Source organism: Mastigoproctus giganteus, chromosome 2 (genome assembly GCF_048544385.1).
Source record: "Mastigoproctus giganteus isolate SK-2022 chromosome 2, ASM4854438v1, whole genome shotgun sequence".
NCBI classification, from domain to species: Eukaryota; Metazoa; Arthropoda; class Arachnida; order Uropygi; family Thelyphonidae; genus Mastigoproctus; species Mastigoproctus giganteus.
The window spans coordinates 15423400-15437521 of NC_143576.1; the positions used below are offsets into that span (position 1 = coordinate 15423400).

The window sequence follows — 14122 nt, forward strand, 5'->3', positions numbered from 1 at the left end:
CTGAACACACAAACATTGTGACTATCCTGAGGATGTGTCTATTTTAATATTCTATTATATTAGTGACATTAAAAACTTAGAAGACACTTGAAAAAAAATTTTCATTTGCACTTTTAAATTTATAATATAATCTTCATTTTGATGTAGCATAATCATCAAAAATGATTACTACTAATGATTTAACTATAAGCAAAATACAAAACTGGGATAGCTTTTCTGAAACAATCAAGTGTCTTGTCTTGTCTTGTCTACAGGAACATTACAAAATATGAACAAATAGCACCTGTAACAAATAATTCCACATATTGGCTATGAGCACTGGGCAGAATTTAGGTATAAAGACCTTTATTTATATGACTGAGTTCACAAATACATTTTTGAACAGGTTTCTCTATTTATTATTATAGACCTGCAGTCGGAATCGCTTAGAGATCACTCAGAACATTTGTTGGACTTCGGTGAAAATTCAAACTCCAGCTTGTCAGGTAAATTTAAATTCTTGTACTGTTTTATATATTGTTTTTATATGACAGTTTAGAAATAGACACTTATATGAAGTATCATACTAAATGCAATGTGAAATTTTAAATTATACTAAAAATATTTTTGCACACCCTGTATGTAAAGTAGGAAAGCTGCTTTAATTATTCGTCAAAGAAATGGGCTCACATCTGGTGAGTATGGGCTTGGCACACCCAGGGTCTTGAGCTGGGTATCATCATTCTTCTCTTTCTTGGTGATTCCCTTCTACTTCTCTCTCTCTCTCTCTCAGGGTAATTGGAAATTTTTTTTTTTTTTGACTGGTGCAGAATAAGCCTCAGGCTTCCTTGCACTATATGGCTAGTAATAATAATAATAAAATGCAAAATTTATTATCATGGAGATGAGTATATATGGAACTGGATGTTTCAGTCTCTTCTACCATAGCTCAACAAAATGTTTACACTATAAATTACCATATTTTTTACTAGCCAGCATTTCACAGTCTGAAGATACCCCTCATGTCACTCCATTAGAATCTGTTTAACCCACTCTGAACAAAATCAGCAAAACCAGAACGTACATAAAACTATATTCTGGTTTTGTTGGTAAGTGGTCCCTGGATATGGCATACATAAACAGCAGTTTTTATTTCAGTAGTGCACCTCTAAGATGTTTGAACACAAACAAATGTACAATCTACCCCAGGCTATCCAGTGTTGTCTGGAAAATAAATTTTTCCACTTAAATTGAAACCCCAAAAATATTTGGTGGGGGGGGGAGTCTTGTAAATTGTTAAAAAAAAAATTATATAATTCGTATTTATAAAAGTATACTACAGTGCAAGAAAATTTGACATAAAATTTAATACATACAGTGAAGTTTACTTTTTTTCCCTTGGTTTGCCTTCCTTCATGTGTATTACATAAATTTTGACACATCTCAATGAGAGTGATGTCTCCTTATTCTTCCAAGTAATTGAGCAGAGACCCATTCAGACCGACAATTTATCAACTTTTTCATGTTTATTGTGATGAGCTAAAGTTTTTGTTCTCTAGAAAAAACAATGTTTCCATTTTAACATGATGGATATAACGTGGATGAAAATTATTAAACTCAAAGAAGAATCTTAAATTAACCCATTCACTAATAAAAGTAAAGGATTACTGAAATGTGGCTATAGTGGGCAGCGAGCAAAGATGGGGAGAAGTTTTCTGAAAATTTCAGTTGTCTTATATACAGGAACATTAAAAAATGTACAACAGCACTTGGAACAAATTTAGTGTGTTTCTTTTTGCTGTCCATTCTAGATTGACTTAGACTTCTGTGGATCACAGAGACTCTGGTTAATCTGCAACCCATTTAATCCATCCCCAAATAATCAAGAGTTTACTGTATTGTTAAATTATTTACATGTATTTTGATAATCACTGCCACTTGAACAAGACAGATACAGAGATATACAGCAGGCCCCCGTTATAACACGGTTCACTTTACGCTGATTCGCTATAACGCTGTTCTTACATTATAACCTGTATCTGACTATAACGCTGTCAAAACTCACTGTAACACTATTTTACTAGCATACAGATTGAATTTTTGGCAAATCCGTCTTCAGTCCAGTCTGTTTTGAGCCTTTTTTTTTTTTTTTTTTTTTTTTTTTTTGGCAAAAGGAGAAAATAGCCACCATGAAATTAACTACAGTAATTATTTTTATAATTTCTACTCTATGTACAAAATTGAAACTTTCAATATGCTCTTATTTTCTTGGTGTGGATAGTTTCAAGGGAGAAATTCTTTTTTAGTACACAAGTTGAAAAAATTTACCATCCAGTGTCATATGTTGTTACGAAGTCTGCATTTTCTGTTCTGACCTGTAATAGAAAGATACTAAAAATAGATTTACTCCCTATCTCTTCTTTTGTTTTACTGTGGGAACTATAACTTGCGAAATGTTTTTCACACAATCAATCCCATGAGTGCTAAATGCAGTGCTGTTTCTTGTACAGTATTCTCTTGTCTTCTGAACTCCTCTGACCTTGTGGTCACCCGAAGTACATAAAATTTGTTTGTTTTACTGTTTTGGAAATTCCATAAACATTCTCCATGAGTCACGCCATAATTGTTTTACTGTACTTTTCCTGCAATAAACAACCATTTGATTTTACTGCATGGTAAAATCGAACTTTTCAGATAAATAAAACATTTGTTTTATTTATCTGAAATATTATTCAGCTCACTTGCCAGAGGAATTCTAGATATCATTCAGTGCATACAGTGTTAGACATACAGACAGTTTACTGTACTCGAACATCATATCACAATCAGTGCAACGCAGTTACATTTGCAGAGAGTTATGGCGGATAAGAATGAAAAAGCAACAATGTCTGGACACAGTGCAAAGATTGGAAAGGTAAGAAAAACATTGAGTTTGAAAATTAAATTAGACGTTTTGAAGAGAATTGATTCCGGTCAAAGACAAGTGGATGTGTGCAATAATTTAGGACTGGCAGGTTCAACTGTAAGAACAATCATAAAAAATAAAGAATCAATTTTAGCAGCTGGAAAAACAGCTGTTCCCCTGCAGGCAACTAAATTGACCAGGGCTAGGTCGGCTATTATGATAGAAATGGAGAAACTTCTACATAATTTTATTGAAGACAACATTCAACATAGAATTCCATTAAGTTCAATTATTATTAAAGAAAAAGCGAAGAGCCTATATGAAGATTTAAAGGAAGCTCACCCCGAAAAAAATGTGGAACCATTTAACGCTAGTAAGGGCTGGTTTGATAGATTTAGAAAGCGCTATAACCTGCACAACGTAGCAATACAGGGAGAAGCTGCAAGTGCAGATCAACAAGGAGCCGAAACTTTCAAAAAAGAATTTGTTAAAATGATTGAAGAGGGATGTTATACTGCTCAACAAGTTTTTAACATAGATGAAACAGGTCTTTTTTGGAAACGAATGCCTAAAAGAAGTTTCATATCGAAAGAAGAAAAAAACATGCCAGGCTTCAAAGCGGCGAAGGATCGGTTAACTTTGTTGTTGGGTTGTAACGCTGCGGGGGATTTTAAATTAAAACCCCTTTTAGTTTACCATCCGAAAATCCAAGGGCTCTTAAAGGTTTAGCTAAATCAAACCTACCTGTAATCTGGAAGGCTAATAAAAAAGCTTGGGTAACCAGGCCGCTTTTCATTGATTGGTATGCTGAGTTCTTCTGTCCTGCAGTGGAAAAATATTGTGCAAAAAATAACATTGGTTATAAAGCTATTCTAATCATGGACAATGCGCCAGGACACCCAAGCAAAGAGAGCTTAGAAGACTTGAACAATCACATAAAAGTTTTTTACATGCCTCCAAACACTATGTCTCTGATCCAACCAATGGACCAAGGAGTAATTGCAACATTTAAAGCGTACTACATAAGGAACACTTTTTCCCAAGCTATTAAAGCCATCAATCAACACTGAAAATGTACCGAGCTTAAAGGAGTTTTGGAAATCCTATAACATTAAAACCGCCATCTACAACATTTCAAGTGCCTGGGATGAAGTGACTCAGAAAACCATGAATGGAGTGTGGAGGAAAGTTTGGAAAAATTGCATAAAGCATTCCCAGGAACCTGATGATTCCGTTGAAAATGTTAAAACACAAATTGTTGAGCTCGGAAAAGAAGCAGGATTACACGAAATTAACGAAGACATCGTACAAGAGATGATCGACAACGACAGGGATGGCCTGTCGTTGTCGAAGAACTAATGGAAATTATAAAAGAACAAGAGCTTGCTATTGAGGGAGATGATGATCAAGATACTATAGATGAAGAACCAATGAAGTTGCTGACTGCAAAAGGACTTAGTGAAGCTTTTGAACACTTCAAAAAAATGTGTGATTATTTCCGGGAGAACGACCCTGACATGGAACGAAGTGCCAAGGTAATAAGAAATTTGAAGAAAGAAATGAATCCCTACATGATGTTGTACAATGAGAGGAAGAGGGCCAAAGCACAACCCAAAATTGACACATTTTTCAGTCCAAAGATAAGAAAACTCGAGAGCACAGGGCCATCGAATTAATAAATTCATGATTTTCGTTAATTACCTCATAATTATATGTGTATTTAATGTAGAATATTTTATATGTACAAAATTTTGAATATTAAATATTTTTAATCGACATTGGTGCATATTTTCACTACCATTTATTATTATTGATTAGAAAATATCCTATGGAATAGACCGCAGCTCACAAATACATATGTTACCTTATGGGAATATGGCGCTCGCTTAGCGCGGATTCACTTAGCGCTCTGTTTTCCCGGAACGAACTATCAGCGTTAAGCGGGGGTCACCTGTACAGAGTTACTGATAAAAAAAAAAAAAAAAAAGATTAGTGCAGAGTACTGACTCGTTGAAAGCTTCAATTTAGTGTTGCCCAATTTTTAACTTTTTTTAAAGCATGCATATTATTCTTGCTGAAATATTAGTAATATTTTTATAATAATTATTAACGATAATATTAATTTAGCAATTTTTATTACTAAAATGGCCAATTTTAGTAATCAAGATTTTTAATTTCAGTGGCTTGGTTCACCTTCATTGCTGTAGCCTGCCAAGGAAATGTGCCAGATTTTTTTGCATACTTAGTTGTTTTGATTTCATCATGTCTTGGAGCTTTTTACAATAGTGCATTATGATATTATATGTAAGCTCAAACATATTTGTCCATTCCTCCAGCAGAAGTTTTACTTGGATAAGTGATGTGGCTTCTATGGACAAGCCCTTACACATACACTGATGAGCCAAAACATTATAACCAGCAAGTTGTTATGCAAATCGCAGCAACTGCAGGTGAACTACAGTGTGCGCGTAGGTCGGGACATGGTATAAAAAACACATGATACTGAGCTCCGTTAATCAGTGTTACTCTTGTTCTTCAGATGGGAAAGGCAGCAGACTTAAGCAAGTTTACCAAAGGCCAAATTGTAATGGCCAGACGACTGGGTCAGAGCATATCTGAAACGGCATGGCTGGTGGGGTGCTCACAGTCAGCTATGGTTAGTACCTACCGAAAGTGGTCTGAGGAGGGGAAACCCATGGACCGCCAGCAAGGTGTTAGACGACCATGGCTCATCGATGCTTGAGGTGAGCATAGGCTCTCCCCGATGGCACGTGGCAACAGAAGGGCAACTGTGGCACAACTCTTCAGTAATTGGAATGCTGGTGATGGAAGTAATGTGTCACAACACACAGTACATCTAACCCTGCTGAAAATGGGGCTGGCTGCTCCAAGTGCCCATGCTATAACCATGGTTCATCGGCAACAGTGCCTACAATGGGCACGCGAGCATCGAAACTGGACCTTGAGTAATTGGAAGAAGGTCACCTGGTCCGATGAATCACGTTTCCTGTTGCACCATGTGGACGGCCAGGCAAGTGTGCGTTGTTTACCTGGGAAAGTGATGGCTCCTGGATGCACCTTGGGACGAAAACAAGCCAGTGGTGGCAGTGTCATGCTTTGGGCAATGTTCTGCTCGGATACTCTGGGTGCTGGGTACTCTGACACCCTTTCACGGCAATGGTCTTTCCCTCTGGCAGTTCCGTCTTTCAGCAGGATAATGCGCCATGCCACATCGCCCAGATTGTATTGATCCTAGTTTATTATATGCTGAAAATGTGAGAGTGATGTCAGTACCGGCAAATACTCGACGGAATTGTCCGGCAAGATTACTGTGGTAAGGAAAAACGATACATATGTCACTGCATGTAATGTGTTTGGATGGTTTGTTGATATTATTTTGGGCAGTGGAAATAGTTTGTTGAATCAGCTGAAAAGGGTATTTTTTGGATATGAATTTTTCTGTAAGGTATTGAAGTTCGTTAGATAGGTCATCTTGTGTGGAACTGTATTTGATGGCATTATAAATTTGGTTGTAGAGGATGGCTTTTTTTGTACTAAGTGGATGGTGTGACTCAAAATGTAAGTATTTTACAGTGTGAGTGTTTTTCCTGAAAATTCTAGTTCTGAGTTTGGTGTCCATTTTGTATATGGTAAGTAAGGTTGAGGAAATTAATTTGTCTGTTTTCTTCTGTTTCAAGAGTATATTTTAATCTGTCGTGTATAGAATTAAATTTAATGAAAAGGTTATCAGTTGTGAATTTGTTCCCTATTATAAGGATGTGATCTGCATATCGTGCATATAATTTGATCTCTGAAGGGAAGGGTTGTAATATTTGCATATAATAAACTAGGATCAATGTTTAATTCATATAAAGATACACATAAATATCAAATCAGTGGCATGAACAATATTGTTTATTTAATCAAATGTCAACAAAACTGCAATGCATGCTACATTGGTAGCACCACCTCTAAATACGGCTCCACAACAACATCTAATACACGAGCATATTATCATTACAAAAGCTTTAGAACAGGACAATCAAACACAGAACTCACACTACATGTACAATCCCACAATCACACTCCTTTAGTTGATTCAGCCATCCCCATCATTAAATTGAAATCTAGTTTTAAAATTTTTCAGTACAAAGCCCTCATCATAGAATGGTTTTGCCATCATTCTAATTTTAAAGTAATAAATGCCAAATTACCCTACAACCTCTCTCTCCGGTTTGGAATCTCATGCACCTGAGATTCCCACATGTATCAAAGAGCATCACGGGAACATAGAGTCCTTTAAATACGCGCATTTCACTTCCTTCTCACTATCGCCAACTGAAGACGTTAACTACGAAAGCCAATTCGTTACGGCTATTGGCCTCCTTGATTTACAGATATAGTTTCAATCATTTTTAACCTTAAATTCTATGACAACCAAGAACGAAATGTGCACTTCTATTTCCTTGGGCATATTTTAACTCTGTTTCAAAATTAAATTTATCCATATTAATCCCAATTTTAAATTCAAATTAGTATCTATTCTATCTCAAGCATCAATTGCAGATTATACAAAAGGTGAGTACCGTAAAAATTAAGCTACGCTATTAACTTGAGCTTATCTGATATATTATTTTTTTTAATTTTATTATTATTATTATTTTTTTTAAGAAACCACAAACACGAGAGGTATTAGAACCTATGGTACTTAGTACCATGCATGGACTGAAAGTTGAGAAGATGAAAGAAGATATACTTGTTGACATTAGACTTTCAGGAAATACATATGAAGGAAGGTTGTTCCAGAAAATGGAAATTGAATGAATAAATGAGGAATTAGAAAAGTTGGTTCTGCGAGTTTGAAGTTGGACAGTAAAAGAATGTTGACTGATTGTGATGTGTTCGGACTGCTTTGAAAGAAAGAGAGCTGAACTTATAGAAGCCAATTCAGAAGAACGGTGCCCATGGAAGTATCTATAAAAAAAGGCATGCAGCAGAAACAGACGTCTATGAGACAGAGTGGAGAGACTCTGTTACAGATGGGTCATTAATTAATCTAACTGCCCTCTTTTGAATGGAATCTGGAAGCCCTAGAAATGTTTTGGGGAAACCACCCAAATGTGGGAGCATGGTATAGCAGATTTGCAATTTGTAGAGAGTGAACAGCCATTTGGAAACGAAGTAACACCAAGAGCGAAAGAGAAAACTTGGTTTTTTTACATGCAAAAGGAAGAAATATTTGTAATATGCTTATGCATAGGAGCAGAAGAATCCTTTTTGCAAAATATAAGACAGGACTGAGTTTTTAAGTTATCTTTCTTCCACTGAAGAATTACTTGGAGATCAGCATTTAAGGAATTGGAAGTGGATATTTGAGAAGTTGAAGCTGTTTGTGCAGAGCAAGGTTTCTCAAATTGGAAGGTGGAATGCAATCTGCTATCATCAGCAAAACTATGGATAGGATTTCCAGTCAATGGAAGGAAGTCATTAATATACAAGAGGAAAAGAGTGGAAGAAAGAATTGAACCTTAGGAACACCTGCATTATTGGAGAAATTAGAAGACAAAGATCCATCACCCATAGTGAGCAGTGAGAGAGAAAACCAGATACCCAATTACAAAAAACAGTTGGCAGATCATAAGATGGAAGCTTATTTAGAAGACTTTTATGCCAAACATGATCAAAAGCCTTTGAAATGTCAAAAGCAACTGCTTGAGTTCACCAAACTTTTCCATTGAATTTGTCCATAGATGGATAATATAAGCCAGTGGGTCGACATTGATGGAATCCATATTGGCAATCATTGATCAGATGGAAGGTTTGTAGATAGGTTAAGAGTTGGTAGTTAATTTCTTTCTCCATTACCTTAGAAAGAGTAGAAGTAAGTGAAAAGGGATGATGATAATTGGATGGAAGGGATTTGTCACCCTTTTTAGGAACTGCCTGGATATGAGCAAATTTCCAAGCAGAAGGGAAAATGGCTTTGGAATAAGAAAGGAGTAAGTTCAGCAGCACAGGTTTTGAGAACAATTAAAGAAATACCATCAGGACCTGGAGCTTTCTTAACATTGAGATTGTTCATTGAGACTGTTAGGAAAGTTGGACTGTATAAAGTCAAGTTTCAAAGAGAGGAAGTCAAAGCGTTCCAAGTAATTAGTGCAGTTGGGAGAATGATAGAGGCAACAGATGAATTTGACAGAATGTGGTAGAGAGATTTTTAGCCACAGATGATCGAAAAGAGAAGATTCCAAATTACTAATTCTCTGACAGGAAATATAAGAATGAACATATGCACAAGTATCACTTTTTAAATTGAAAGGAATCATACAGTGAATAATTTGAGTAAATGAGATGAGCAGTGGTTGAATCAGCTGATAACTTGGGATTGGGCAGACTGTAAGTGGAAATGGACATGCTTTGAGATTGTCACTGAGACCATGTATATTTGTGAAATGAACAAGGAAGTGTTTGGGAGGTTTGGATCTTTTCACAGATAAGTTCTGTTAATTTGACAATTCATGATATATTGAGTAATAAGAAAATGTGGGCATGCTGCATGAAATAATGAAATTTTTGGATATGGCATACACATGGCAGGAATATACCCAGCTCACTGACATAACAAAATGTGGCCCTGACAATGCCCCCTGTTATGCACTACTTGCACTCCTTCCAATCACTATCTGGCAGAGTAGAGGCAGCGAGGTTATACACTAGCTGATCCGGAAGCCTCTTAGAGAGTTACCAATAGGTTCAGTCCAGTGGACTATCTAGTGGCCAGTCATCAAACGCCACTTTGTAGACCTGTACCCTCGAAATGTAAGGGAGATCAGACTTCGCCATGATGTCCATCATGACCTCAAAAGACATCAATCGTACTGCATGTTGGGAGGGTTGCTGGAGCCTAAACATGGGTTCCACCAATTCTATCCTTCACTAAGCAAAATGGGGATCAGCTAGTGTATTTCACTGGTCGAAAGCAGTGGTATTGTCTGGTAACACAGATTGGCAGCATTTCTCCATGTGGTGTGGATGCCATACTACAACCTCTTCTTATGTTGGTTTGCACTGGGTGGTCACCTCCAGTATGTTAGGTGCCATATTTCAGGACTTGCACATCCTGGAACTGTTAGTAAACCCCTAGGGTTAATAACAGTTCTGCCATAGTAAAGGGGCAAGCAGAGGATTTGGCTGTCACAGACCAACCAGACTTTGCCAAAATTAGGTCCACTTGGCTTGAGTGCCACCCGAATATCGCTTCCATTAGCATTTTAGACTCCCAGGTAGCAAGCCCAGCTTGGCATACTGGAGAGAATGTCTGTAACAGCCTCAAGGACCAAGATCAGATATATCAAAATTTATTCAAATTATAGCACTAGATTATATAAGAATTTCACTTTTTTATGCATAGATTACAAGCAAATTACACAACAAATAATATCCCAAAATATGGGTACCGTCTCTTTAGCAGGGTTGTACGATTCACAAGTTTTTTAAAGTACACATTTCATGTGTTTAATAATTTTTTTTCCCTTAAATTTATTGAAATTTTTTTCTCTTTCTCTGATTAATAGAAGTGAAAAGTTATTTCCTTGTCAGTTAATTACTAAAACTACATTCAAAGCTTATATAACAAACCCCCCCAGGGGAATGAGAAAAACAGTCGTTATATCGGAAGGATTTATATCGATTGATCGTTCATAAAATCAGCTACAAAACAAGTAAAAGTTTGAATATTTAATGTAATTTTACTGATACAATATAGTATGGTGTTATTTATAATATGTACTACAGTATTAAACAAGAAAATTATGATTGTAAATTTTGCATTGATTGTAGAGTGCAGTAAGGTTACAATTAAATTATAGATTTCACTACATACCTATCAAGACCTAATAAGAGAATTATGAAGATGTGAGATAGCAGTCATTTCACTTTTGCAGTTAGGCTAAGCTTGAAAATATCTACACACAAGTTCTAATCCTTTATGAGCATCTTTCACTGAAACTTCTTATTCAACCACAGTAGGTTCCTCATCTTCATCACTGCAAATTTCAGGAGATTCCATTAAGTCTGCAATGAGTTCCTTCTCATTCGTGCATATCCTGAAACATTCAATGTTTGCATCCACTTCTGCATAATATTTGAAACTTAAATTTTCCTGTAAGTTTAGATGATGATGATGCATAGCTCAAATATTTCTTCCCTATTATCAGACTGTTCTTCGCAATTAATAGAGGAAGAAGCGTGCAAAACTTCACAAATTGCATCATTCAAGGTGGTAAAGCCAGCATTTTTGAAGCAGTTGGTGATCACTTTTTCATCAGCTTTGTCCCATGCTGAAACACATAAATACATTGCCTGCAGGATGTTTGAATTCACATTGAATTTTACTTTTAAGACATTCTTCAATATCCATTCGATGCACAAATGATTAGCTTTTAAAAGATTACCATCTACAGGAATGTTTTTTGCACTCATCATCATTCCAGAAATACCTTCCAGAAATACCTTTTCAAGATCCGGATACTTCAACTTTCATGCTCGAATCCTATCTGGTGGTGCAGCAGATTTCTCTCCAAACTTTCAATCTTTTTCCAATCTTTCAGAATGACGAACTGTTTGGTGACATCAGTCTTAGAATGTACACCATTATCTACAACTTGCAAAATCTTAATTTTATCTGTCATTGGTAAAGCTGTCCGCCTTCTTGGAGCCATACCAATAAACATACACTCTAAATAATGAATTAGCTTCTAGCCAATGTTCATTTCATTACTGCTCTGTGGAATATCTTAACAAATGATTTTTCATGGTCTGGCTGCAAGCTCGTCAATTACTTCAATATGTTTGAAGCATTCTGTCATTTTTAAAAGCAAATATTGTAATAAAAAAGTGGCACCTCCATAACCAGGTGGGAAGGAGCAGCAGAGCGAGCGTAATAAAAAAGTAAAAATTCAGATTAAGAGATAGAAATTTATGATCGTTTTAGAGAATTCCTTTTATTTTCAATATCATTATACTGAATGTAAAATAGCATTAGGTTAATGAGAAATTGGCCAGGACCAACCATATAGGACGTTATAACATGTTGGGACCTTAATAAGAGGGTTGCTCTAAAGAGCTTCACCTGTATAACTTTATAGAACACTTAATAAAACTTTACAGTTTTATGTTCTCTAAACTTGGCCATTCAGTTTAATTTCAAGTGCATAATATTTATTTCTCTTCACCTGTATACTCTTTTTCCCTGGCGCATTATAGCCTTAGTTGCTAATGCCCCAATAAAATCCAAATCAAATCAAACTCTTTTTCCCTTCCCCCCCCCTCTCTCTCTCTGTCTGTATCTGTGAATTTCTTCACAAACAGCACCACATTCAAAAGTCTTGCATAACAATACATGTGATGCATGCAAGGACTATCCAAGGCTAACAGTGCTGCATTAAAACTACATTTAAACTATGAATTTCTTTTTTTCATACAATTTTTTTTGGGAAAAAGAAATAATAAATACTGGCTTTCTATTTGTCTTATTTTCTTTTCTTTCACAAAAGAAAAATCTTTTGTGAAATTATAAAATTTCACAAAAATTCATCCACTGTCCACTAGGAGTCGGTCTGTTACATATGGATGGACAGACATGATGAATACTATAGTTGCACATGTGTTAGTAGTGTAAAATGATGCACGAAAGCATTGGCAAAAAAAACCCCACTTCTATATCACTTTTCCACCTCTTCTAACAGCTTGTATAGCTCTTCCTTGAATTTATTCAAGCTACTCACCTCTACAACACCAGATAGGAGTTTGTTCCAGCAGTCTACCACCTATTGGCTGAAGGCAAATTTCTGCACATCCATCCTGCAACCATCCTTCCTCGGTTTGAATTTATACTCCCTTGTGTGTGTGTAGTCTGAGCAAGAGAAACAGTTTCATCAGCATTGAGCTTACTCAGTCTATTCAAACACTTGGTCTTAAAACACAATATTTCCTTGCAGATACCTAGTCTCCAGATGCTGCAGTTTGCAGAACTGACTACATGTATTTATAACAAACATGCCTAATAAGAAGCAACATAGCACTTATTTTAATGTACAGCTTGTATAAAAAAAATTAACAAAATGTTATTACATGCAATAAATTGATTTAATTTCTCCATGGTGCAATTGCTATCATTCTCATATGATAAATTAGCATATCAATATACAGTAGAACCTCACTAAATGGTCACCCGCTAAATGGTCTCCCTCTGTAATTGGTCACCTTTGTAGGACCAGTTTTTTTTTTTTCCGGAATTATCTTGATATATTTTTGATTTCCAAATCTAATGCATATTTGTGATAGAGTAGGAAGCGGGCGGGAAAGAAAATAACAGGGAACAAAGTCATTACCGTGTTTCTCAGAACTCAATTGAAAGATACTGATTCAAACATATCTCAGTAAAACCATCCTTCCCCGAATAGTAAACAAAAAACAAGGGTGATCGTTTCCTAGCTGGCTGTTCAGAGCTAATTCATAGAAGTTCTTCCTCCCCTTCCACTGTGACTTAGTTTTTAGTCAGTATGTATTCCATTAGAGCTGTCACATAGTCCTTCTTAATTTCAAGTTTCTAAGTGTGTTTGAGTGACTTAAGTCATGTCTGTTAAACGTACTCATAAAAGTCTGGATTTGCCGAAAAAATATGAAATTTTACAATGTCCTCGTAAAAGTGAAAGTGCATCAAAACTCTTGGAAATGTATGGAGTCGCACGTACCGCAATTAATAATATAAAAAAGAATGGGGACAAAATTGAAGAATTTATGTGCAAAACAAAGGCTGCTGATGGAAACATTTCGAAAAGAAAAAGGCTGACTACAGCAATACTCGGCAAATTGGACGAAGCCATGTTTATATGGTTTGCACAGCAGTGCTCCCAAAGGATTCTATTAAATGACCAATTATCATCGAAAAGGTTCTCCAAATGAATCAAAAATTGAACGGTGACCCAAATTTTAAAGCAAGTCAAGGTTGGCCCCATGGGTTTAAGGAGCGGCACGGTATTTGGCAACTACGGATTGAATGAGAGAAGATGAGTGCTAACAGTGAAATCCTAGTGCATTATCTTGAAAAACTAAGTGCCCATGTTAGTGATCTTGGATTGTGCGTGGAACAGGTGTATAATTGTGATGAATCAGGATTATAAGCACTTCCTCAAAAAACACTGGCATCTAGGTCAGAATCTTCAGCCCCAGGATTTA

At 36.1% G+C, this 14122-nt stretch overlaps 1 protein-coding gene across 4 annotated transcripts in view; it reads left to right on the top strand.

Annotated features, from left to right (window-relative positions):
- The window catches only part of crm (cramped chromatin regulator), a 228781-nt gene that overhangs the window by 192276 nt on the left and 22383 nt on the right, over positions 1–14122 (top strand). For all 4 annotated transcript variants that reach the window (XM_090388247.1, XM_090388238.1, XM_090388265.1 and 1 more), the window contains one exon: positions 408–485. In XM_090388247.1, the coding sequence (XP_090244373.1) occupies positions 408–485 (78 nt within the window). The remainder of the gene's footprint in view (positions 1–407; positions 486–14122) is intronic.